General features: G+C 44.7%; 1 protein-coding gene across 3 annotated transcripts in view; it reads left to right on the forward strand.

The window, feature by feature from the left end:
- Positions 1-3868: 3868 nt before the first annotated feature.
- LOC145348164 (RNA-binding protein 4B-like) overlaps positions 3869-23329 on the forward strand; it is a 110710-nt gene continuing 91249 nt past the window's right edge. For all 3 annotated transcript variants that reach the window (XR_013887914.1, XM_080196356.1, XM_080196357.1), the window contains exons 1-2: positions 3869-4133; positions 19490-19796. Coding sequence is in view for 2 of the 3 variants with exons in the window: in XM_080196356.1 (XP_080052482.1) it covers positions 4029-4133; positions 19490-19796 (412 nt within the window). In the remaining variant the exon portion in view is untranslated. The remainder of the gene's footprint in view (positions 4134-19489; positions 19797-23329) is intronic.

Raw genomic sequence — 23329 nt, forward strand, 5'->3', positions numbered from 1 at the left:
TTTACAGAAGCATTACAAAACAAATTATTACTGTGAATCACATAAGCTATTAGGCTCGAGAACTAAAACTTGGTCAAAATACTAGGTTTTAAGGATTATTTAGAAGAAGGAAAGTGTTGTAGAGACAAAAGCCCGGGGCCTAGAAAACTGAGCCAGAATGAATGGTTAAGCAATTAAAATTAGATGACACAAAGGTTGGTGGATTTGCGGATAGCCATGAGGACCATCAGAGGATACAGTAGGATATAGATCAGTTGGAATCTTGAGTGGAGAGATGGCAAATGGAGTTTAATATGGACAAATGTGAGGTCATGCATTTTGGAAAGTCTAATATAGATAGGAAATATACAGTAAGTGGCAGAATCCTTAAGAGTATTGATAGGCAAAGGGATCTAGGTGCACACAGGTCACTGAAAGTGGCAATGCAGGTGGAGAACATGGTCAAGAAGGCATACGGCATGCTTACCTTCATCAGCTGGGGTATTGAGTTTAAAAATTGGGAAGTCATATTGCAGCTTTATAGAACCTTATTTAGGCTGTACTTGGAATATAGTGTTCAATTCTGGCCGCCACACTATCAAAACGATGTGGAGGCTTTGGAGAGGGTACAGATAAGATTTACCAGGATGTTGCCTGCTATGGAGAGCAATAGTTATGAGGAGAGGTTGGAGAAACTTGGTTTGTTCTCACTGGAACGATAGAGGTTGAGGGGCGACCTGATAGAAGTCTACAAGATTATGAGAGGCGTGGACAGAGTGGATAGTCAGAAGCTTTTTCCCAGGGTGGAAGAGTCAATTACTGGGGGGTGGGGGGCAGGTTTAAGGTGTGAGGGGCAAGGTTTAAGGGAGATATACAAGGCAGATATTTTATACAGGGAGTAGTGGGTGCCTGGAACTCGTTGCCGGGGGAGGTAGTGGAAGTGGATATGTTAGCGACTTTTAAGGGGTGTCTTGACAAATACATGAATCGGATGGGAATAGAGGTATATGGTCACGGAAAGGTTGGGGGTTTTAGTTCAGTTGGGCAGCATATCGGTGTAGGCTTGGAAGGCTGAAAGGTTTGTTCCTGTGCTGTAATTTTCTTGGTTCTTTAGAGAAGTACAAGAAGTCAGAATTAAAGAACACCAAAATCTCAGAGGCCTGAAAGAATTTGAGGGCATTACAAAGACACAAATTATTAAATTAAAGATGAGTTTGAAGATAAAGCTATGCATGACCAAGTGTTAATGTATATATGTCAGTGAGTCAGGGATGATAGAGAAGTGGCACTTGCTGGGAGTTAAGACAGGGCGTAAGATTCTGGATGATCTGGAGTTTACAATTGATGAATACAAGACCATAAGCAAAAAGAGCCTTTGGCCCAACGAGTCGGATCTGCCATTCAATCATGGCTGATACATTTTTTACTCACATTTTCCCACCATTTCCCAGTAATCTTTGATCTCCTTACCAATCAAGGACCTATTTATGTCTGTCTTAAATATACTCATTGTCACAGGACACTGGATTCCATAGATTCATCACACTCCGGCTGAAGAAATTTCTCTGCATCTCTGTTCTAAAGGGCCATCCCTTTAGAACTCTGAGGCTGTGTCCTCAGATTCTAGTCTCTCCTACTAATGGAGAGATCTTCTTTACATCCACTCTATCCAGCCCCTTCAGTATTCTGTAAGTTTCAATGTGATTCCCCCCCCATCCCTTTAAATTCCATTGAGTACAGAACCAGAGTCCTCAAACACTCGTCATACAGGAGACTAGTCGGGGGAACAATTGAATGGACAAGTCTATAGTTAACACAGGTATAATCAGGGGTTTCAGCAGCAAATGAGCTGAAACAAAGACAAAGTTGAACGACGTTAAAGGTGAAAATAGGCAACATAGTGATGTTACTTCTCTGAGTCAGCACATCACATCAGTTTGTGTTCAAATGTGCATAGCACAACCAGACTGGCTTAATTTTAGACTGTTGGCAGAATTAGTGATGTGGTTGATGTCTTTATTCCATTCTAACATTATTCCAAATCAACGGGATCCAATCAGTTTGACTCAGTGAATCAATATTGGGTACACCAACAATTTATGATGCAAGTAGAAACTTATATGCTATGTTGAAATTTTATTCTACTTGGGGCAATTTTAGCATTTGCTTTGCTTGTTGCATTATACTCCCAGCAGCGAGGCCGAAAAATCTGGTCCATTTGGTACTGCATTTGCTGGGTTGCTGTTTTATAAATCCCCTCTTTGTACACCATACACAATGATGTTTATCCTTTAGCAATCCTGATCCCAGGAGTTACACATCAATTCATAGGCTAATTTTCAGAAAAAAAGGGGAGATTTGTGCTACAGCGGCAGTGCCCTGGCTTCAAGTCTCACTCTTGGACTGGATAACAACAGGTTAAGCTTAATAATATAGCCAAACAAGTTACCAACCTGCAAATCCCACATACTGATAGCAGGTGGTGAAAGTGGTGCAGTCTCCTCATCAGCCAGACCCTAAAGGAAGGAATATCAAACCACGAATGCAAAACCATGGCCCAAAAAATGAAAGTCAATGGTTGCCAATGCCCTCTTTCTGCTAAAGTTCACCAAAGCCTCTACATTCTCAGGACACTAAGGAAATTCAGCATATCCATTATGACTCTGACAAATGTTTACAGATATGCGATAGAAAGCATCCATTCCAGATGTATCACAACTTGGTATGGCTCCTGCTCCGAACATGACCACAAGAAACAACAAAGGGTTGTGAACGAAGCCCTGTTCATCATGCCAGCAGTCTCACATGCATTAGCGACACATAGACTCCTTGCTGTCTTGGGAAAGAAGCCACTTTAATCAAGAACCCACACATCCTGGACATAGGCTCTTCTACCTTCTTCAGCCAGGAAAAAAAACTGAAGTCTGTGATCACATACCAACCAACTCAAAAACAGTTTCTCCCTGGCTGCCATCAGACTTTTGAAAGAACTTCCCTTATATTAAATTGATTTTTCTTTACATTCTAGGTATGACTATACCAACATATTCTGTACGTTCCTTTGCTTCTTCCCTATGTACTCTATGAACGATACATTTTAGCTGCTCAGCGCCCAGTAAACAATACTTTTCACTGTATCACAATACATATGACAATAATAAATCAGAGTGGCGCTATGGCACAATGGTTAGCATTATTGCCTCACAGCACCAGGAAGCCAGGTTCAATTCCTGGTTTGGGTAACTGTGAGGAATTTACACATTCTTCCTAGGTCTGAGTGGGTTTCCTCCAGGCGCTCTAATTTCCCAAGGTCCGAAAGACATGCTGGTTCAGTGCATTCATTGGCCATGCTAAATTCTCCTTCAGTGTACCCAAACATGCACCCGAGTGTGGCGACTAAGGAATTTTCACAGTAACTTCATTACAGTCTTGATGTAAGCCTACTTGTGACACTAATAAGTAAACGAAACTAAGTAAAAAGTTCTTGGAGCACAGTAATCATTTAAAAAAAGAGAGAATTCAGAGATACATCAGAATAATTTTCCTAAAAATTACTACGACCCTTCCGCTTCACAACCAAATTTTGACAGTTTACAATTCAAACCTCAATCGTTGCCTTGTTGCCTCTTGGCGGCAACCGGCACTATCGCTGTTCACCATTGCTGAGCTGTGAGCGAGAGGGGCGGGGCGATCGACAGGGCCCGCTGATCGACAGTGTGACCACCAATCAGAACACGGAACCACCTGTCGGCTCCGGCCAATAACGATCATGGACAGGCAAAAAGGGATGATTGACGGGGTTTTCGACCTATTGCAGTGCGAGACCGTCAGGGGGTGGGCGGTAACCAGAAGCGGGGTGGAGCGAGCTATTCCGCCATTTTTTTGTTCGTTCGGCGGATGAGAAAAGTGAAGCGGAAAAGCATTTTTGCTTGGAGATTTGTGTCTCCCGTTTTGTCCCACTCTTCTCCTCCACCACTACCTGGTTCTCACTTTTTTTAAAAACTCAACCTTTCTCATTTTCTTGGTAGAGGGGGCGTTTTCTTAAAAAAATGGTGAAGATTTTCGTGGGCAACCTGCCACGGCCAACGACCTCCGACGAGATCCGGGCCCTGTTTGAGAAGTACGGCACAGTGAGCGAGTGCGATCTGATCAAGGTGAGAGCCTGGTTTTGACTCGACTGATGGCGGGGGGCGTGGTTCTCGATTAGTTTAGAAAGCGAAGACGTAATTACTGTGGTACTTATTGTGCTAACGGGGAGGGGTGGGATTGGTTCAGTTACTGTGGCAACGGGAGGATTCAGTTACTATGGCGGGGGGGGGGTGGTTCTGTCAGTGCGGGGCAGCCTGGGTGGGCCATTTACTGCGGTAACAGGTGGTCTCCTTTTTAAAGTTTACTTATTAGTGGCACAAGTAGGCTTACATTAACACTGCAATGAAGTTACTGTGAAAATCCCCCCAGTCACTACATTCTGGCACTTGTTCCGGCACACTGAGGGAGTATTTAGCATAGCCAATGCATCTAACCATCATGTCTTTTGGACTGTGGGAGGAAACCCACATAGTCATGGGCAGAACATGCAGACTCAGCACAGACAGTGATCCAAACTGGGAATCGATCCCAGTCCCTGGCGCTGAAGGAGCAGTGCTAACTACTGTAACACAGTGCTGCTCATTTAATGTGGTAATGCTGATGCAAGGGGAGTGGTGGTGATGGTGGTGGTCCATTTACTGTGACTATAGGGGGATATTTAATTTTTAGTGTGACAATTGGGTGGTTTGTTTACTGTGCTGATGGGCACAGGAGCTTGTTTTAAATACTGTAGCAAAAGGGGATGGTTCATTTACTTTTGCAACTAAAAGGGTAAGCTAGCAGGCAACATAAACACTCACTGTAAAAGTTTCTAGTAGTATGTAATGAGAAAAAGATTGACAAATGAATGTAGGCCCCTTATAGTCAGAAATAGGAGAATACATAACAGGGAACAAAGAAATGGTTGAGGAATTAAATTTGTACTTTGCTTTAGTCTCCACAAAGGAAGATATGGATAATGTGGCAGGCAATCAGAGAGAAATAAGTTTTTTTTAGTGAGAAACTGAAGGAAATCAGCATTAGTAGAGAAATAGTTTTGGAGAAATTGGAAAGAATAAGGTGGATAAATCTCCAGGTCCTGATTATCTTCACCCCGGAGTACTTAAGGAAGATACCCTGGAAACAATACACCCATTAGTGTTTATTTTCCAAAATTCTTTGGACTCTGGACTGGTTCCTCCAGTTTGGAGGGTAACTAATGTACGGCTACTATTCAAAAAGGGAGGTGTGTATGGGGTGTCAGGGAGGGGCAGTACCTCTAGCGGGGGAACATGTTGTGTCCTTTCAGGGCGGCTTGCCCACCCTTTGTTCCCACCTGGCACTCAGCTCTTACCTGTGGCTCCCTGTAGCTGTTTGCATGCAACAGTGACCACACCCTGGGCAACGGCTTCGACAAGCTGGCTAAACCAGGTGAGGTTGCTGATGGGTCTCAACCCTCGGTGAGATAAGAAGATGTCTATTCCAGCATGTGAAGACAGACTACGGCGGATTGTGGACGAGACCAGTGGAAGGTCCAACGGTCAAGAAGGTGGTCTCTGCAAGCATCGTGGAATGCAGAAGATGCCCTGGTCATCCACTGTGCCTTGTTCCTTCTCCAGCCGCCTTGACTCTTGTCTTGCCGCTGGATGTAGATGGGAATTGGGAAGAGAGAGTGAGGCTGACGCTGCACAACTCTCCCTCACTTTAATCCAAATCAAGCGCTAGTCTCGACACCACCAGTGTCCTGTTCAACCCTTGAAGTCCTGTGGCGATGGGCGAGTGGCAAAGCAGCAGGTGTGGATACATTGGGAGTTGTAGTCACGGACCTGCACACAGATGGCTCAGGTCTAATGATTGTTTTCTACTGACCGAAGCAGCAGTGAAATTTGGTGTCTACCTGGGTGACTGAGCAGTCCTTTTCAGGAATGCACTGCTCACCTCTGTAGAACGAGGAAAGGGCTAGAAAAGGTGCCCTAAACATTGCCTGCTTCACTACACCCTGGCCAGTTTACTGGCTGGCGGGTCGAACAAACAAAATAAAACACAAAGTGACACTGCTCACCATTGGCACTTGGAACATGTGCACGCTTTTGGACAACCCTACAGCAGACAGACCAGAGAGAAGAACAGTCTAAGTTGCCAGAGATCTTGCAGGATACAACATTGACATTGCAGCCTTGGATAAAACTCGTCTTGCCAATGTAGGTCAGTTGACTGAAACTGGAGGTGGATACACTTTTCTCTGTAGCGGTTGTGGCAGCGATGAGCGTCGTGATGCTGGAGTTGGATTCGCCATCAGGAGTTACCTTGTTTGGAGATTTGATGGTCTACCCAAGGATATGAATGACTAGCTTATGACATTACAGCTTCCGCTACAGAACAGAAGTCAAGCCACCCTGATCAGTACCTATGCCCCCACAGTGAACAACCTGGACGAGATGAAAGACAGGTTCTGTGAAGTGTGGCATCTAGGTCTATCAGCAGTGAGCAGTACCGACAATCTGATCTTGCTTGGCAATTTTCACTGCAAGAGTAGGGTGTGACCTTGCAGTGTGGCAGGGAATCACTGGGAGGCATGGAGTGGGCAAGTGTAACAGTAACGGCCTACCCTTAATGAAGACCTGTGCAGCACACAACCTCCTCATCACCAACACAACCTTCTGTCTGCTTACTCGTAACAAGACCTCTTGGATGCACCCCCCCCCCCCCCCCCCCCCCCCCCCCCACTCTAAGCATTGGCATCTTATCGACTATGTAGTTGTCAGGAGAAAAGACAGGCAGGATGCCAGAGTGACCAAGGCTATTTGTGGTGCTGACTGCTGGACAAATCACAGGCTCATTGTCCCCAGAATGAGACTCTGCATCAGACCCATGAGGCGACCACAAGGAAGCAAGGTTATGAAAAGAATCAATGTGGCCAAGCTAAAGAAACCCAGCATAGCTTCAGCACTGGCTGAAAACTTAGAAATCAAGCTTGCTGACCTATACCTTGCAGGCAGCGCTGGGGATGACTGGGAATGCTTCCGGGATGCTGTCCATACATCTGCACTAAAGATGCTCGGGCCCTCTACCCACAAGCAGCATGACTGGTTTGATGAGAGTGATGAGGTGATACAGACTCTACTTGTTGAAAGGCACCGTCTTCATCAGGCCTGTCAGAACGACCCATCATCTGCTACCAAGAAAAATGCTTTTATCAGTGTTCGCAGGACAGTCCAGAATAAACTGCGTAAAATGCAGGATGCCTGGCTGAGCACCAAGGCAGATGAAATACAGGGATACGCTAACAGAAACGACTTGAAGCAGTTCTATGAAGCCCTCAACACTCTCTGCGGACCTCAATCTCTGGGGAGTTACCCCCTCCTGAGTACAGATAGTACAACTCTCATTATAGAGAGGGCTCAGATCCTGCAAAGATGGGCTGAACACTTTGAAACCATCCTCAACCAACCGTCATCTATTAATGATGAGGCATTAGACAGGATTCCCCAGGTTGACATCAGTAGCGTCATGGATGACCCATCGGTATTAGCCAAAGTCATGAAAACTGTCAGCCAGCTATCGAATGGCAAAGCCCCAGGGGCAGATGCCATACAGGCAGAGATCTACAAAGCAGTTGGTCCTGTACTTATCGAGAAGCTCGCCAAGTTCTTCCAGTCCTTTTTGGAAGCAAGGATCCATTCCTCAGGAACTTAAGGATGTTTTCGTCGTACACCTCTACAAGGGGAAGGGCAATCGGCAAGTATGCGACAACCACCAAAGAATCTTGCTGCTCTCCATCACAGGAAAAATCCTTGGAAGAGTCCTGCTAAACCGTCTGGTCACTCATCTGGAGCTGGGCCTGCTTCCAGTGTCACAGTGTGGCTTCTGCAAAGTTCGTGGGACTATTGACATGATTTTTGCTGCGCGCCAACATCAGGAGAAGTGTCAGGAACAGAATCGCGAGCTCTACACAACCTTTGTTGACCTCGTGAAACCCTTTGACATTGTAAGCTGACACAGCCTGTGGAGAATCATGTCAATGTTTGGCTGCCCGCGCCCCCAAATTCATTCAAATGGTACGCCAGTTCCATGATGGCCAGAATACGGGATGGCAGAGAATCCTCTGAGGCATTCCCAGTCACCATTGGCGTCAAACAGGGTTGTGTGCTCGCACTCACTCTGTTCAGCATGATGTTTACTGCCATGCTGAATGATGCCTTCCAGGATAGTGTTGCTGGAATCAGCCTCAAGTACAGAGTGGATGGGAAGTTCTTCAACCTGAGGAGACTTCAAGCTGTTACCAAAGTGAAGGACACTGTTCTGAGAGGCTTCCTCTTTGCTGATGACTGTGCCCTGTATGCTGGCTCAGAGCCAGAGATGCAAATCAGTATGGACAAATTTTCCATGGCTTGTGACAACTTTGGACTTACTATCAATATTAAAAAGACTGAAGTCATGCACTAGCCTGCTCCTCATGCACCGTACACAGAACCCATATCACAATCAAAGGGCAGAAACTACAGGCAGTGGACCAGTTCACTTATCTTGGCAGCACCCTCTCCCAAGCAGTGACCATTGATACAGAAGTTAACTGCAGAGTAGTGTGCTCCACTGTATGGGAATGACGAGGAGTCAGCCCAGCAACAAAACTGAAGGTCTACAGTGCCGCAGTGCTCACTACCCTCCTGTGGACTGTGTATCGAAGGCATGCAAAACAGCTCAATCATTTCCACATGACTTGTCTTCGCAGCATATTACGCATCAGATGTCAAGACAAAGTACCAGACATTAAAGTTCTCTCTAGAGTTAGTCCACCGTAAGACCACGCACTGCTGATGAGAATGCAGACCCGGTGGGCAAGTCATGTCATCTGTATGCGAGACGAGCGCATACCCAAATAGCTCCTTTTTGGGGAACTCTCTGCTGGAAGGCACTCACGTGGTGTGCAGGAGAAACGTTTCAAAGACACACTCAAGGCCTCCCTGAAGTCGCTTGATGTAGACATGACCACTTGGGAAACACTGGCACAAACCGCCCTACCTGGCTGTCAAGCTTATGAAGCAAGGTGTATTGCTGAAGCACAACTTAAGTGCGAGCTGCGTAAGTCCAGAGCCACCAGCGCAACAACTACAGTGTCTACACAAGTCTGTCCAATAAGTGCCACGACATTCTGTGCCTGAATTGGCCTGATCAGTAATCTTTGGACACACCACAACTGGCCTCAAAATCACTAATGGTGTTGAGGTCCTCATCGATGATGGACGAACAACAACAATTCAAAAAGGGAGGTAGAGAGAAAACGGCGAACTATAGACCACTTAGCTGAATGTCAGTACTGGGGAAGCTGCTAGATCCATTATCAAGAATTTTTATTACTCAGCACTTGGAAAGCAGTGGTATGATCTGACAAAGTCAGCATGGATTTACGGGAAATAAATCATGTTTGACAAATACTTTGAGGGTTTAACTAGTAGAGTTGACAAGGAGAACAAGTGGATGCGGTTTATTTAGATTTTGAGAAGGCTTTCAACGAGTTCTCGTGTAACAGACTGTTATATAAAGTTAAAGCACGTGGAACTGCATATAATGTCTCAAAATGGATAGAAAGCTGGTTAGCAGATAGGAAGCCAAGAGTTGGCAAAAATGGATCTCTTTCTGATTGGCATCAGTGACGAGCGGGGTTCCAGAGGGATCTGCGCTAGGACCATAACTGTTCTCAGATATTAATAATTTGGAAGAGGGAACTGAACATATTGTCTCCAAATTTGCAGATGGTAGAAAGTTGAATGGAGGGCGAGCTGTGAGGAGATGCTTCAGCGTGATTTGGCAGGCTATGTGTGTGGGCATATGCATGACATATGCAGTGTAACGTGGATAAATGTAAGGTTATCCACTTGAGTAGCAATAATAGGAAGACAGATTATTACTTGAATGGCTGTAAATTGAGAGAGCCGGATACGCAACAAGATGTTGGTGTAGTTGCGCATCAGTCGCACAAAGTAAGCGTGCAGGTACAGCATGCAGTAAAGATGTCAAATTATATGTTGGCTTTCAAAGTGAGAGGATTTGAGAATAGGGAAAGGGATGTTTTGCAGCAACTGGATAGGGCATTGGTAAGGCCACAGCTGGAGTATGTGTGTAGTTTTGGTGTCCTTGTCTGAGGAAGGATCTGGATATAGAGTATAGCAAGGCTGATACCTGGGGTGGGAGGTCTGTCATATGAGGAGAGACTAAGTTGGTTAGGATTATATTCACTGGAATTTAGAAGATTGAGAAAGGATCTCGTAGCAACCTATAAAATTCTAACAGTGTTGGACATGTTAGGTTCAAAAAGAATGTTCCCAATGGTGGGGGTGTCCAGAACTAGGGATCATAGCTTGAAGGTAAGGAATAAACCATTTTGAATTGAAGTGAGGAGAAATTTCTTCATCAGAGGGTGGTGAATGTGTGGAATTCACCACCACAGAAAATAGTTGAGGCCAAAACATTGTCTGATTTCAAGAAGAAATTGGATATGGCTCTTGAGGCTAAAGGGATATAGGGGAAGAGAAGGGGATCAGGTTATTGAATTCTATGATCAAGATGAATGGTGGAAGAGGCTTGAAGGGCCAAATGGCCTACTCCTTCTAGTTTCTATGTTTTTATGTTAGTTACCGTGGCATCCATACGGCCATGCTTCAGATTCCTCGGCAGTGCAAGTGCAGTGGATGGGGATGGTTCAAAAACTGTGGCAACGGACAGGTAGTTCGGTTACTTTGGCAAAGTGAGGGTGAGTGGTGGTTCTGTTACTGTGGCAGCCAGGGGGAGGGGTGGGGATTGTATTTCAGATACTTCGGCAATGTGGAGGGATGTGGGAGGGGCAACAGATGGGGATGTTTCAGAAACTGTGGCAGTGGGGAGGGTGCATCAGTTACCATGACAATGGGGGTGGTGGTCCTGTTAGTGAGGCAATGGGTGTGGACTGGAGGGTCTTAATGACATTACTGTTACTAGAGAGGCGGTGCTCGACAGACTGGAGGGGCTGATTGTGGACAAGTCCCCAGGACCGGATGGAATGCATCCGAGGGTTCTGAAAGAAATGGCGGAGGTTATAGTGGATGCATTGGTGATTATTTTCCAGACGTCGCTGGATTCCGGGGAAGTGCCGGAAGATTGGAAAACGGCTAATGTTATGCCGTTGTTTAAGAAGGGTGCCAGGCAAAAGGCAGGGAATTATAGGCCGGTTAGTTTAACGTCTGTGGTAGGTAAAATGTTAGAATCCGTCATTAAGGAGGAAATTGCGAGGCATCTTGAAGGCAATTGCTTGATAGAGCAGACGCAGCACGGTTTCATTAAAGGGAAGTCGTGTCTGACAAATTTACTGGAGTTCTATGAGGATGTGTCTAGGGCGGTGGATAGAGGAGAGCCGGTGGATGTGGTCTTTCTGGATTTTCAGAAGGCGTTTGACAAAGTACCTCATAAGAGGTTATTGCAGAAGGTCAGGGGACTTGGAGTTGGGGGTAGGGTGTTAGCGTGGATAGAGGATTGGTTGTCAAATAGGAGGCAGAGAGTGGGGGTCAACAGGTGCTATTCGGATTGGCGGATGGTGACTAGTGGAGTGCCCCAAGGGTCGGTGCTGGGGCCTCAGCTTTTTACCATTTATATAGATGATCTGGAGGAGGGAACCGAGTGTAGGGTGTCGAAATTTGCGGATGACACCAAGATTGGGGGAACGGCAAATTGTGCGGAGGGTGTGGAGAGTCTGCAGAAGGATCTAGATAGGCTGGGCGAATGGGCCAGGAAATGGCAAATGGAATTTAATGTTGGCAAGTGTGAGGTTGTCCACTTTGGTAGGAAGAATGGTAGGAAGGACTATTACTTACGGGGCGAAAAACTGCAGCAGGCGACGGTGCAGAGGGACCTCGGGGTCCTTGTGCATGAGTCGCAAAAACCCAGCTTGCAGGTGCAGCAGGTGGTCAGGAAGGCGAATGGGATGCTGGCCTTCATAGCGAAGGGGATTGAATATAAAAGTAGGGAGGTCTTGCTGCAGCTGTATAGGGCATTGGTGAGGCCGCAGCTGGAGTACTGTGTGCAGTTTTGGGCACCGCACCTGCGCAAAGATATTTTGGCCTTGGAGGGAGTGCAGAGGAGGTTTACTAGGCTGATACCGGAGTTGAGGGGGTTGAACTATGAGGAGAGGCTGAATAAACTAGGCTTGTACTCGTTGGAGTTTAGAAGAATGAGGGGAGATCTCATTGAGACGTATAAGATGATGAATGGGATGGATAGGATAGAGGTGGAGAGACTCTTCCACTGAAAAAAGACAGTAGGACTAGGGGGCACAGCCTCAAGATAAAGGGGGGGCGTTTTAGAACGGAGTTGAGGAGGAACTTCTTCACTCAAAGGGTGGTGAATCTCTGGAATTCTCTACCCGTTGAAGTGGTGGAGGCTGCCTCGCTAAATATTTTCAAGAAGCGGGTTGATGGGTTTTTGATAAGAGAGGGGATTAAGGGTTATGGGGAGAGGGCCGGAAAGTGGAACTGAGCCACGACAGATCAGCCATGATCTTATTGAATGGCGGGGCAGGCTCGAAGGGCCAGATGGCCTACTCCTGCTCCTATTTCTTATGTTCTTATGAGAACATCTCAGGGAAGGTGACCAAATCCTGTCAGATCGGCTACCAGTCTCCGCAGGATTCTGCAGGTCTACCTGGCACTCTTCCCACTCTTCAATCACCAACGTGGTGTTACTGATGAGATGCTCAGCTTCTTCCTCAATTTATTTCAAGGCCTTGGGATACAGATGGCATACCTTTTGCAGAGCATTGAGGGGAGAGTGGTCCAGTTAGTGTGGCAAGTGACTTGGTGACTAGTGGAGTGCCACAGGGATTGGTGCTGGGGCCTCAACTGTTTACCATTTACATAGATGATCTGAGGGGGCTGAGTTGTGGGTAACGAAATTTGCTGATGACACAAAGATGAGCGGAAAAGCAAATTGCGTGGAAGGTGCGGAAAATCTGCAGAGAGATCTGGATAGGCTGAGTGGGTGAGGACCTGGCAGATGGAGTATAATGTTAGCCAATGTGAGGTTATCTACTCTGGTAGAAACAATAGTAGGAGGGATTATTATTTAAAAGGCAAAAAGCTGTAGCATGCTACGGTGCAGAAGGACCTGGGGTTCCTTGTGCATGAATCACAAAAACCCAGTCTGCAGGTGCAGCAGGTGATCAAGAAGGCGTATGGAATGTTGGCCTTTATAGCGAGGGGGGATAGAATATAAAAGTAGGGAAGTCTTGCTGCAACTGTACAGGGTACTGGTGAGGCCGCAACTGGAGTACTGTGTGCAGTTTTGGTCGCCGCATTTGCGGAAGGATATATTGGCCTTGGAGGGAGAACAGAGAAGGTTCACTAGGCAGATACCAGAGATGAGGGGGTTAGCCTATGAGGAGAGATTGAATAGACTGGGTCTGTACTTGTTGGAGTTTAGAAGGCTGAGGGGGGATTTTTTAGAGACATATAAGATAATGAAGGGGATAGATAGGGTAAAGGTAGAGAGATTCTTCCCGCTTAGAAAGGATAGCAGAACTAGAGGGCACAGCCTCAAAATAAGGCGGGGGGGGGCTGCAGTTTAGATCGGAGTTGAGGAGAAACTTCTTCACTCAAAGGGTGATGAGTCTCTGGAATCCCCAGCCCGTTGAAGTGGTGGAGGCTACCTCGCTGAATATACTTAAGTCACGGGTAGATAGGTTTCTGATAGACAAGGGAATTAAGGGTTATGGGGAGAAAGCGAGAAAGTGGAACTGATCCACTTCAGATCAGCCATGATCTTGTTGAATGGCGGGGCAGGCTCGAAGGGCTAGATGGCCTACTCCTGCTCCTATTTCATATGTTCTTATGTTCAATGGGCGGGTGGAGGGGTGGGTGGGAGTGGTTCGATTAGTGTGGCAATGGAGGGTGCGGAGGGGGAATGGTCCAGTTACTGTTGCAATTAAGGCATGGTGGGGTTCCTTTATTGAGGCAACTGGGGCACAGGTTGTCCCTTTATTGTGGCACTTGGACCACGGGTGGTCCCCTTATTGTGGCAAAAGCATGAGGGATGGTCCAGTTACCATGCCGACTGGTGCGAGAGGTTGGTTTATTTATTGTCATGGTGGGGAAGGGTTGTTCATTTACTATGGCGACAGGTTGCGGGGTGTGGCAGCTTAGTTATTTGGGCAGTGTTATTGGAAGCTTGGTTGGGCAGTGGGGGAAGGGCAAAGTGGCTGGGGCAATGGGGAGGCAGACCTTGTTGCATGGGGCAAAGGATACCCCTGCCAGGTGCCAAATTTCTGCAGTTATCCCCCGGGCCAGCTGCTGGTGAAATTCAGAGGTCTTTGGGCACACAACAGCTCCCTTTTGTCTTAAATTCTCCCTCAGTGTATATGAACAGTTGCTGACTTTGGCAACTAGGGATTTTCACAGTATCTTCATTGCAATGTTCATATAAGCCTACTTGTGACACTAATAAATAAACTTTAAGTTTCAACTTCAAAAACTTTAAACTCTACATTTGATTTGTTGGCATTGAGTTTCTGATCTCTTTGATTAACGTTCAAAACTATAGAGTTCTCCCAATCAATACTACTTCCTGCGCCACATTCACTGTTCTGCAATACCAGTTTCAGCAAGATTTGATTTATTATCGTCACGTGTTAGTACAGAGTGAAAAGTATTATTTCTTGCACGCTACACAGACAAAGCATACCATACATAGAAAACGAAAAGAGTGAATGCAGAATGTAGTGTTGCAGTCATAGCTATGGTGTGGAGAAAGATCAACTTAATGTGAGATAGGTCCATTCAAAAGTCTGATGGCAGCAGGGAAGAAGCCTTTTTTTTGAGTCAGTTGGTACATGATCTCACACTTCTGTATCTTTTTCCCAAAGAAGATGGAAGACAACATGTCCTGCTTTTCCAAGGCAGTGGGAAGTGGGCTGCACGATGGCACAGTGGTTAGCACTGCTGCTTCACAGCTTTAGGGACCTGGGTTCGATTCCCGATTTGGGTCAGTGTGTGTGTGGAGTTTGCACATTTTCCTTGTGTCTGCGTGTGTTTCCTCCGGGTGCTCTGATTTCCTCCCACAGTCCAAAAATGTGCAGGTTAGGTTGGTTGGCTATGCTAAAAATTGCCCCTTAGTGTCCTGAGATGTGTAGGTTAGAGGGATTAGCAGTAAAATGTGTAGGGTTATGGGGGTAGGGCCTGGGAGAGATTGTGATCGGTGCAGACTTGAAGGGCCAGATGGCCTCTTTCTGCACTGTAGGGTTTCTATGATTGTATCTATGAAGTGTAGACAGTGTCATTGGATGGGAGGCTGGTTTGAGTGATGGACTGGGCTTTGTTCACGACCCTTTGTAGTTTCTTGCATTCTTGAACAGAGTAGGAGCCATACCTAGCTGTGCTACTACCTGAAAGTATGCTTTCTATGGTGCATCTGTAGAGAGTTGTAATGGGCACGCCAGTCCTGTTGGTAGTTCAGCTTCTTTTTGACATTGGCAGTGAGGGTAGCAATGATTTGACAGCAATAGAAAAAGCATAGCTCATGGTGTCCAACCCTTGGGACAAGGATGGATGAAAATGTTCAGTTTTTATGACAAGTACCCTGTTGTTTCCACCCTTAAATGCTTTTCATTTCCCAAATTTATCCTGGCTTTTGACACAAGTTTGACTAGTAGCCTTTTTTTAAAGCAAACCTGAACATCACCAAGTAAGATCTTCCATGTAGTTAAAATTATGAGGGATCTGGAGGGATTAAAAACCTCTGTTCTGGAACTCAGTGCTTCAAAGGGTGACAGAAAGTCGCGTTACTGTAACAGTGTGATTGGAAGTAGACTTGATAAGCTGTAAACCTACAAGAGTTGGAAAGTTCTATGAGGATGGTTAACTAGTTAGCATAGACTGACATCCAAGGTCATTCAGTATTTAGGAAGGATAGACAAATAGGAGGCTTTTAATTATTTATTATTGTCACAAGTAGGTGTACATTAACACTGCAATGATCTGTGAAAATCTCCTAGCCACCACACTCCATCACCTGTTCAGGTACACTGAGGGGCAATTTAGCATGGCCAACCCACCTAACTGGCACGTCTCTAGCTGGAGTACCCAGACTCACGGAGAATGTGCAAACTCTGCACAGACAGTGACCAAAGCCAGGAAATGAACCTGGGTCCCTGGCGCTTTGAAGTAGCAGTGCTAACTACTGTGCCACCCATGCTGATGGAGTTGCATTGCTACTTAAAGAGGAAATGAACACAATACTTAGGAAGGATGTTAGCTCTGACAGTGTGGATTCTGTATGGGTAGAGCTAAGAAACACTCAAGGAGGAAAAAACAGGAGGAGTTATATTATAGACACCAAAACTATAGTGGTAATGTTAGGATTAGCAAACAGTAAATTTGAAATGCACGTGATGAAGAAACATGTAATTATGGATTACTTTAATCTGCATATAGATTGAGCAAATCAAATTAGTCACAATACTGTAGAGGAGGAATTCCTGGAATGTGTACAGATGGTTTTCTGGACTGTTATATTCAGGAATCAATCAGAGAGCAGGCTATTCTAGACTTTGTATTGTGTAATGGGAAAAAAATAATTGGCCATCTTGTTGTGTGAGACCCCTTGGGGATGTGCGACCATTACATGATAGAAGTTTTTATCAAGATGGAGAGTGATGTAGTTGATTCTGAGACTAGGGTCCTGAACCTTAATAAAAGAAACTATGATACGAGATCTGAGTTAGCTATGATGGTATTAAATGTCGCAGCAGACTCGAGAATGAATTCCCTTCTCCTTCTAGTTCTTATGAGTTCAAGAAGCGCATCGGTGAACTACAGCAATTGTTTATTCCTGTCTGGCTCGTAAGTAAAACTGGAAAGGCGGCCAACCATGAATTACAAGGGAAATTAGAGATAATGTTAGGTCCAAAGGAGAAGCAGGGAGATGGCCAAGGAAAACAACAGATCTGAGGATTGGAAGCAGTTTAGAGTTCAGCAAAGAGGATGAAAGGACTGATTACAAGGGGAAAACAGAGTATGAGAGGAAGCTTGCAGGGAACATAAAAACTGACTGTAAAAGTTTCTGTAGATACATGAGGGGAAAAAGGGTTGGTTACTGTAAGAAACAGGGGAATTTATAGAAGGGAACAAAGAAATGGCTGACTAACTGGATACATTTTTTGGTTCTACCTTCACAAAGGCGGACACAAGATACCAGGAATGTTGGAACATGGGGTTTTGTGAGAGGGAGAAACTGAAGGATATTATGTTCGGGAAGCTGATGGAATTGATAAATCCCCAGGCCCTGGTAATCTTCATTCCAGAGTACGTAAGAGTACATAGATTCTGGATTACTTCCTACAAATTGAAGGGTAGCAAATGTAACCCCACTATTTTAAAACAGAGGTAGAGAGAAAACATGGAATTATAGACTAGTAAGCCAAATGTCGGTAGTGGGGAAAGTTCTGGAATACATTAGAAACATTATATTGCCAACCACTTCAAAAACAGTGACAGGATTGAACAGAGCCAGCATAAATTTATGAAAGGGAAATCATGCTTGACACGTTTTACTGAAAGCCTTTGAGGATGTAAGTGGCAGAGTTGATCAAGGGATGTAGTTTATTTGGAATTTCAGAAGGCTTTCCTCAAAGTCCCACATAAGAGATTAGTTTGTAAGATTAAAGTGCATGGCATTGGGGGTAGTGTACTGAGATGGATAGGAAACAAAAAGTAGGAATACACAAGTTTTTTCCCAAATGGCGGGCAGTGATTAATGGAATACCACAGGGGTCAGTGTTGGGACCCCCAGCTGTTCACTAACATGACAGAACTAAAGGCAATGTCTCCAAAATGGCAGCTGACACAAAGCTGGGTGGTAGGGTGAGCTGTGAGGAGGGTGCAGAGATGCTTCAGTGTGATTTGGATAAGTTGAGTGAGTGGGCAAATGAATGGCAGGTGCAGTACAGTTTGGATGAATGTGAAGTTATCCACTTTAGAAGCAAAAATGGGAAGGCAGATTACTGTCTGAATAGCCGTACATTAGGAGAGGGGAATGAGCAATGAAACCTGGGTGCAGTCAAAGGTAAGCGTGCAGGTGTAGCAGGCAGTAAAAAAGGCAAATGGTATTTTGGCCTTCATTGCTAGAGGAGTAAAGTACAGAAATAGATGTCTTGCAATTTTACAGGGCCTTGGTTGGGCTGTATTTGGAATATTAAGTGCAGTTTTGGCCTCTTTATTTTAGGAAGGATGTTTTCTTGCTCTTCGGCAGTGCACAGAAGGTTTATGAAACTGATTCCTGGGATGGCGGGACTGACATATGAAGGATTTTATTTGCTAAGCGTTCAGAAGAAGGGAGGTGGGGGGTGTTGGTGGTGGGGTAGCTCATAGAATCCCATAAAATTCTAACAGGACTAGACAGGGTAGCTGCAAGAAGGATGTTTCCAGTGCTGGGATGTCCAGAACCAGTGGTTATAGTCTGGGGTTAGAGAGTAGACCATTTCGGACAGAGATGAAGAGAAATTTCTTCGCCCAAACAGTGGTCAGCCTGTGAAATTCACTGCCATAGAAATTAGTTGAGGCCAAGGCATTGCATATTTTCAAGAAGCTTTTAGATTTAGCACTTCAGGTGAGGGAATCAAAGATATAGGGGGAAGGCAGACTCAGGTTGTTAAGTTGGATGATTAGCTATCATAATACTGAATCATGGGACAGGCTTCAAGGTCGAGATGGATCCTGCTGTTATGTTTCTATAGATGTGATAGATAAAATGGTGTCCTTCTATGCCTTAGAGTGGTTTACAGCATGGATACAGGCCCTTCGGCCCAACTTGTTCGTGCCACCCTTTTCGGCCCAACATGTCCATGCCACCCTTTTATTAAACCACTAATCCAGTGCCAATTACCTGCCTTTGGACATATCCCTCTACCCTTCTTACGTAACTGTCCAAATGCTTTTTAAAAGACAAAATTATACCCACCTCTACTTCTATTTCTGGCAGCTTGTTCCAGACACTCACCACCCTCTATATGAAAAAAAAATGGCCCCTCTGGGCCCTTTTATATATCTGTCCTCTCACCATAACCAATGCCCTCTAGTTTTAAACTCCCCTACCTTTGGGAAAAGGTAGCTGATTTGCCTTAACTAATCTATGTCCCTCATTATTTCATAGATGTCTACAACATCACCCCTAAGCCTTCTACGCTCCAGGGAAAAAGGTCCCCTTCTATCCAGCTCCCCCTTGTAACTCAAGTCATCAAGTCCCATTGTTAGTTTCTTAATCTGTCTTGTCACTTTATTAAGATGCAGATGGTTGATTTTATATATATAAATTGTACATTGAAACACAATAATAAACTCTATTCTTCCCAAACAGATGTTAATCAGATTGTCTAGAGATTTATTAATCTGAAATCTAATTTCAGCGTCTCCTTATCTCTGAACAGAACTATGGCTTTGTGCATATGAAGGATCGTGAAGCAGCAAAGGAGGCAATTGAGAACCTGCACCACTACAAGTTGCATGGAATCTCCATTAATGTGGAGGCGAGCAAGAGTGTGTCCAAGTCCTCTACCAAACTGCATGTGGGTAATGTGAGTGCTAGCTGCACCAGCCAGGAGTTGCAGGCCAAGTTTGAGGAGTATGGACCTGTCCTAGAGTGCGATATCGTTAAGGACTACGCCTTTGTGCACATGGAGAGGAGTGAAGATGCCATGGAGGCCATTAGGGGACTAGATGGCACAGAGTTTAAAGGTGAAATTACAGAAGGGGTGTGGGCCATTCAGGGCATCGAGATGAAATATCAGTAGATGCACATGCATTCCCTGTCAGGGCTGCAGATAATAGGAGTGTTTCCAGTAATTAGGGTATTCACCCAATCACTAACATTGGAAAGTTTCTCCAATCTTTGAGCTTGTGGCCTGGTACAGCATTTCTGTTTTTTCTCCAATCTCCTCTGAAGCCTTGTCTGAGGCTCAATCTCAGAAATGCTGTCCCAAAGAATAATAGTATAATTTTCATCTTACTTTTTACCCTAGGTGATTGCAAAGTGGAAACGTTGATGATTTCAGCAACATGATAGGGGAGAAAGAAATCGGGCGTAACGGTTCGGTTATTGTGCAGCTATATGTTAATGGATCTTTTCATTTGCCAAATGGAAGTTTGTTAAATCTTTTCTATCTTTAATTGCGCTCTCAAATTAACCAGTGTACTAGAGTTGGCACATCCTCCAGGAGTGGGCAGGAAGGAGGCTGGCTGCAAATAGTTCCCTATCTATATTGCACTTGTAACTACTTGAGGGATGTAGTTCCAGTGGCATAGGATTTTTCACCTGCATAATAACTATGTCTGGCATTTCTGAAATAGTGATTAAACTTATTTAGTACCTTGTACTCCCAGTTTTGCCTGCCATGCAGTCAGCCTTTCACCTACTGACTCAGCATTTTGTACTGTACAATGTAGTGTATGTGAACACACAGGGCCTCTCTGTGCACAGTCCTCCCAAATCTATTGTGATGTAGCCTTAGAACAATCAATACAGCTAAAGCTAGACAAAAGCCTTCGTAGGGGAGAGGCTGCTGCACCAGTCTGAAATTATACAGTTTTTCATATTGGCTACATTGCAGTGTCAGTGAGATTGCCAAACTGAGGCTGAGAAGATCAGTTTGCACAGTGTATTCATGTTTGGGGGTCAGATTGAGAACGCTAAAACTTCATGTAGAAACCTTGCAACCAGCAGAGAGACATTTCTTCCCATCATTTGGAATGGCTGTTAGGATATTTCTTTCCTTGGCTAGCCTCAGCTACCAGGTAAGTTGCAGTTAGTTTTAAAGGTAATCTAGTTTTGATGTTAGTAACCTTTCATTTATTTTGGCGTTTTTTATTCCTTTACTAAGATGCAGCTATCTCTTTATATTCTTTGTTGGTGAACACTAAAAAAAAATTCAACGTTTGCATGATATCTGGTGAGTCTGTTCCACTCTTTTCCTTAGCACTGAGTTTCCTGGGTAAACAAGAACAGTTAAACCTCTGCCACTCAGATCAAAAGAATATTCATCACTGGTGTATCCTCCCCATCAGTACCTCTGACAATCCAATTGTAATAAATTATCTATTTTTACATCATGTGGAAGGCATTTCAAAATTTGAATGTGGTGCTACTGAACTTGATCAGAGATCTTATGTGAGAGTCAGGTAGAATGACTTGTGATTATTGTTGGATTTTAACTTTTGACTTGGATGTCGCTCATTAGATGCCTAACTATTATAGCTGGGCTTTTTTTTTGCAGGCCTTGTCAAAGTAGGAAATGTAGCTACTGTATTGCGGAACATATGCATTCCATTTCTACTGCTTACCAACAGCAACAAGCACTTGTGAATCAGTGTGTATTCAATGTATTATAGTATTCTCTGCACTAGGAATGAGTGTCAAACTTAAATTGTATCATGAACCTCATTATTGTGCTGGCACACATGAGCCATTATTCACTAAAAGTCATCTAGACACAAGGGGATATAAATTAATGGCCATTTCTCTCTTTTTTTTGGGCATAAAACATGCTCAATCTGCACCAGTTTTGGGTGTGAGATTTCTGCACCTCTTACTCTCCACTAGAGGCTTGACCAACACTGTATTAGTTACTTTTGCTTATGGGAAACTTGCTGAAATTGGCTTGTTTGGGACTCTTGTGTGAAATGTATAGAAAATTAATTGGTGTGTTCTTTGTTAGTTCTGACAAGTTTTTCCAGTTGTACAGTGGCCCTCAATGACACAGCCGATGATAAAATTGTAGTGAATTAAGTATTTGTACAGTGAACTTTCTCTGAAGCGCTCCTGACATTCTTCTTTGCATTTACATTCTTCCTTAAGTAAGGAGACCATTATTGTACGCAGTAGTCCAGATGTGCCCTCATCTGTACCCTGTATAACTAAAGCATAACTTCCCCACTTCTGTAATCAATTCCCCTTTTAATAAACAGTAACTTAATTACTTGCTGTACGTCCTTACTCATCGTTTGTGATTCATGCCCTAGGGCACTCTGATTCTTCTGCGTCTCAGAGCTCTGCAATTTCTCGCTATTTAAATATTTTTTATTTTTCCTGTCAAAATAGACTATTTCACGTTGTACTCCATTTACCAGCCGTTTGTCCACTTATCCTATCTTTATCCCTTTTGTAGTCTCCTTATGTCTTCACAACTTCCCTTCTTTGAGCAAAATTAGCAACCACATCTTCATTCCCTTCATCCAATTCATTTACATAAATAGTAAAATACTGATGCTCCAGTGATTTCCATATCAGTCATTGCATCTTGCCAACTAGTAACACATTCCTGATGATCTCCCTTAGGTTTCCTGATTTGCAGTTATTTCTGAAATTTTTATTTGTATCCGCTATAGCGAAATCAGTGCAAACTACCTGTTCAATTCATTTAAGAACATAAGAAATAGGAGCAGGAGTAGGCCATCTAGCCCTTCGAGCCTGCCCCGCCATTCAATAAGATCATGGCTGATCTGTCGTGGCTCAGTTCCACTTTCCCGCCCTCTCCCCATAACCCTTAATCCCCTCTCTTATCAAGAACCCATCAACCCGCTTCTTAAAAATATTTAGCGAGGCAGCCTCCACCACTTCAACGGGCAGAGAATTCCAGAGATTCACCACCCTTTGAGTGAAGAAGTTCCTCCTCAACTCCGTTCTAAACTGCCTCCCCTTTATCTTGATGCTGTGCCCCCTAGTCCTACTGTCTTTTTTGAGCGGGAAGAGTCTCTCCACCTCTATCCTATCCATCCCATTCATCATCTTATACGTCTCAATGAGATCTCCCCTCATTCTTCTAAACTCTAACGAGTACAAGCCTAGTTTATTCAGCCTCTCCTCATAGCTCAACCCCCTCAACTCCGACATCAGCCTAGTAAACCTCCTCTGCACTCCCTCCAAGGCCAAAATATCCTTGCGCAGGTGCGGCGCCCAAAACTGCACACAGTACTCCAGCTGCGGCCTCACCAATGCCCTATACAGCTGCAGCAAGACCTCCCTACTTTTATATTCAATCCCCCTCGCTATGAAGGCCAGCATCCCATTCGCCTTCCTGACCACCTGCTGCACCTGCAGGCTGGGTTTTTGCGACTCATGCACAAGGACCCCGAGGTCCCTCTGCACCGTCGCCTGCTGCAGTTTTTCGCCACGTAAGTAATAGTCCTTCCTACCATTCTTCCTACCAAAGTGGACCACCTCACTCTTGCCAACATTAAATTCCATTTGCCATTTCCTGGCCCATTCGCCCAGC

Source organism: Carcharhinus amblyrhynchos, chromosome 9 (genome assembly GCF_965287045.1).
Source record: "Carcharhinus amblyrhynchos chromosome 9, sCarAmb.v2.hapA, whole genome shotgun sequence".
Classification (NCBI taxonomy): domain Eukaryota; kingdom Metazoa; phylum Chordata; class Chondrichthyes; order Carcharhiniformes; family Carcharhinidae; genus Carcharhinus; species Carcharhinus amblyrhynchos.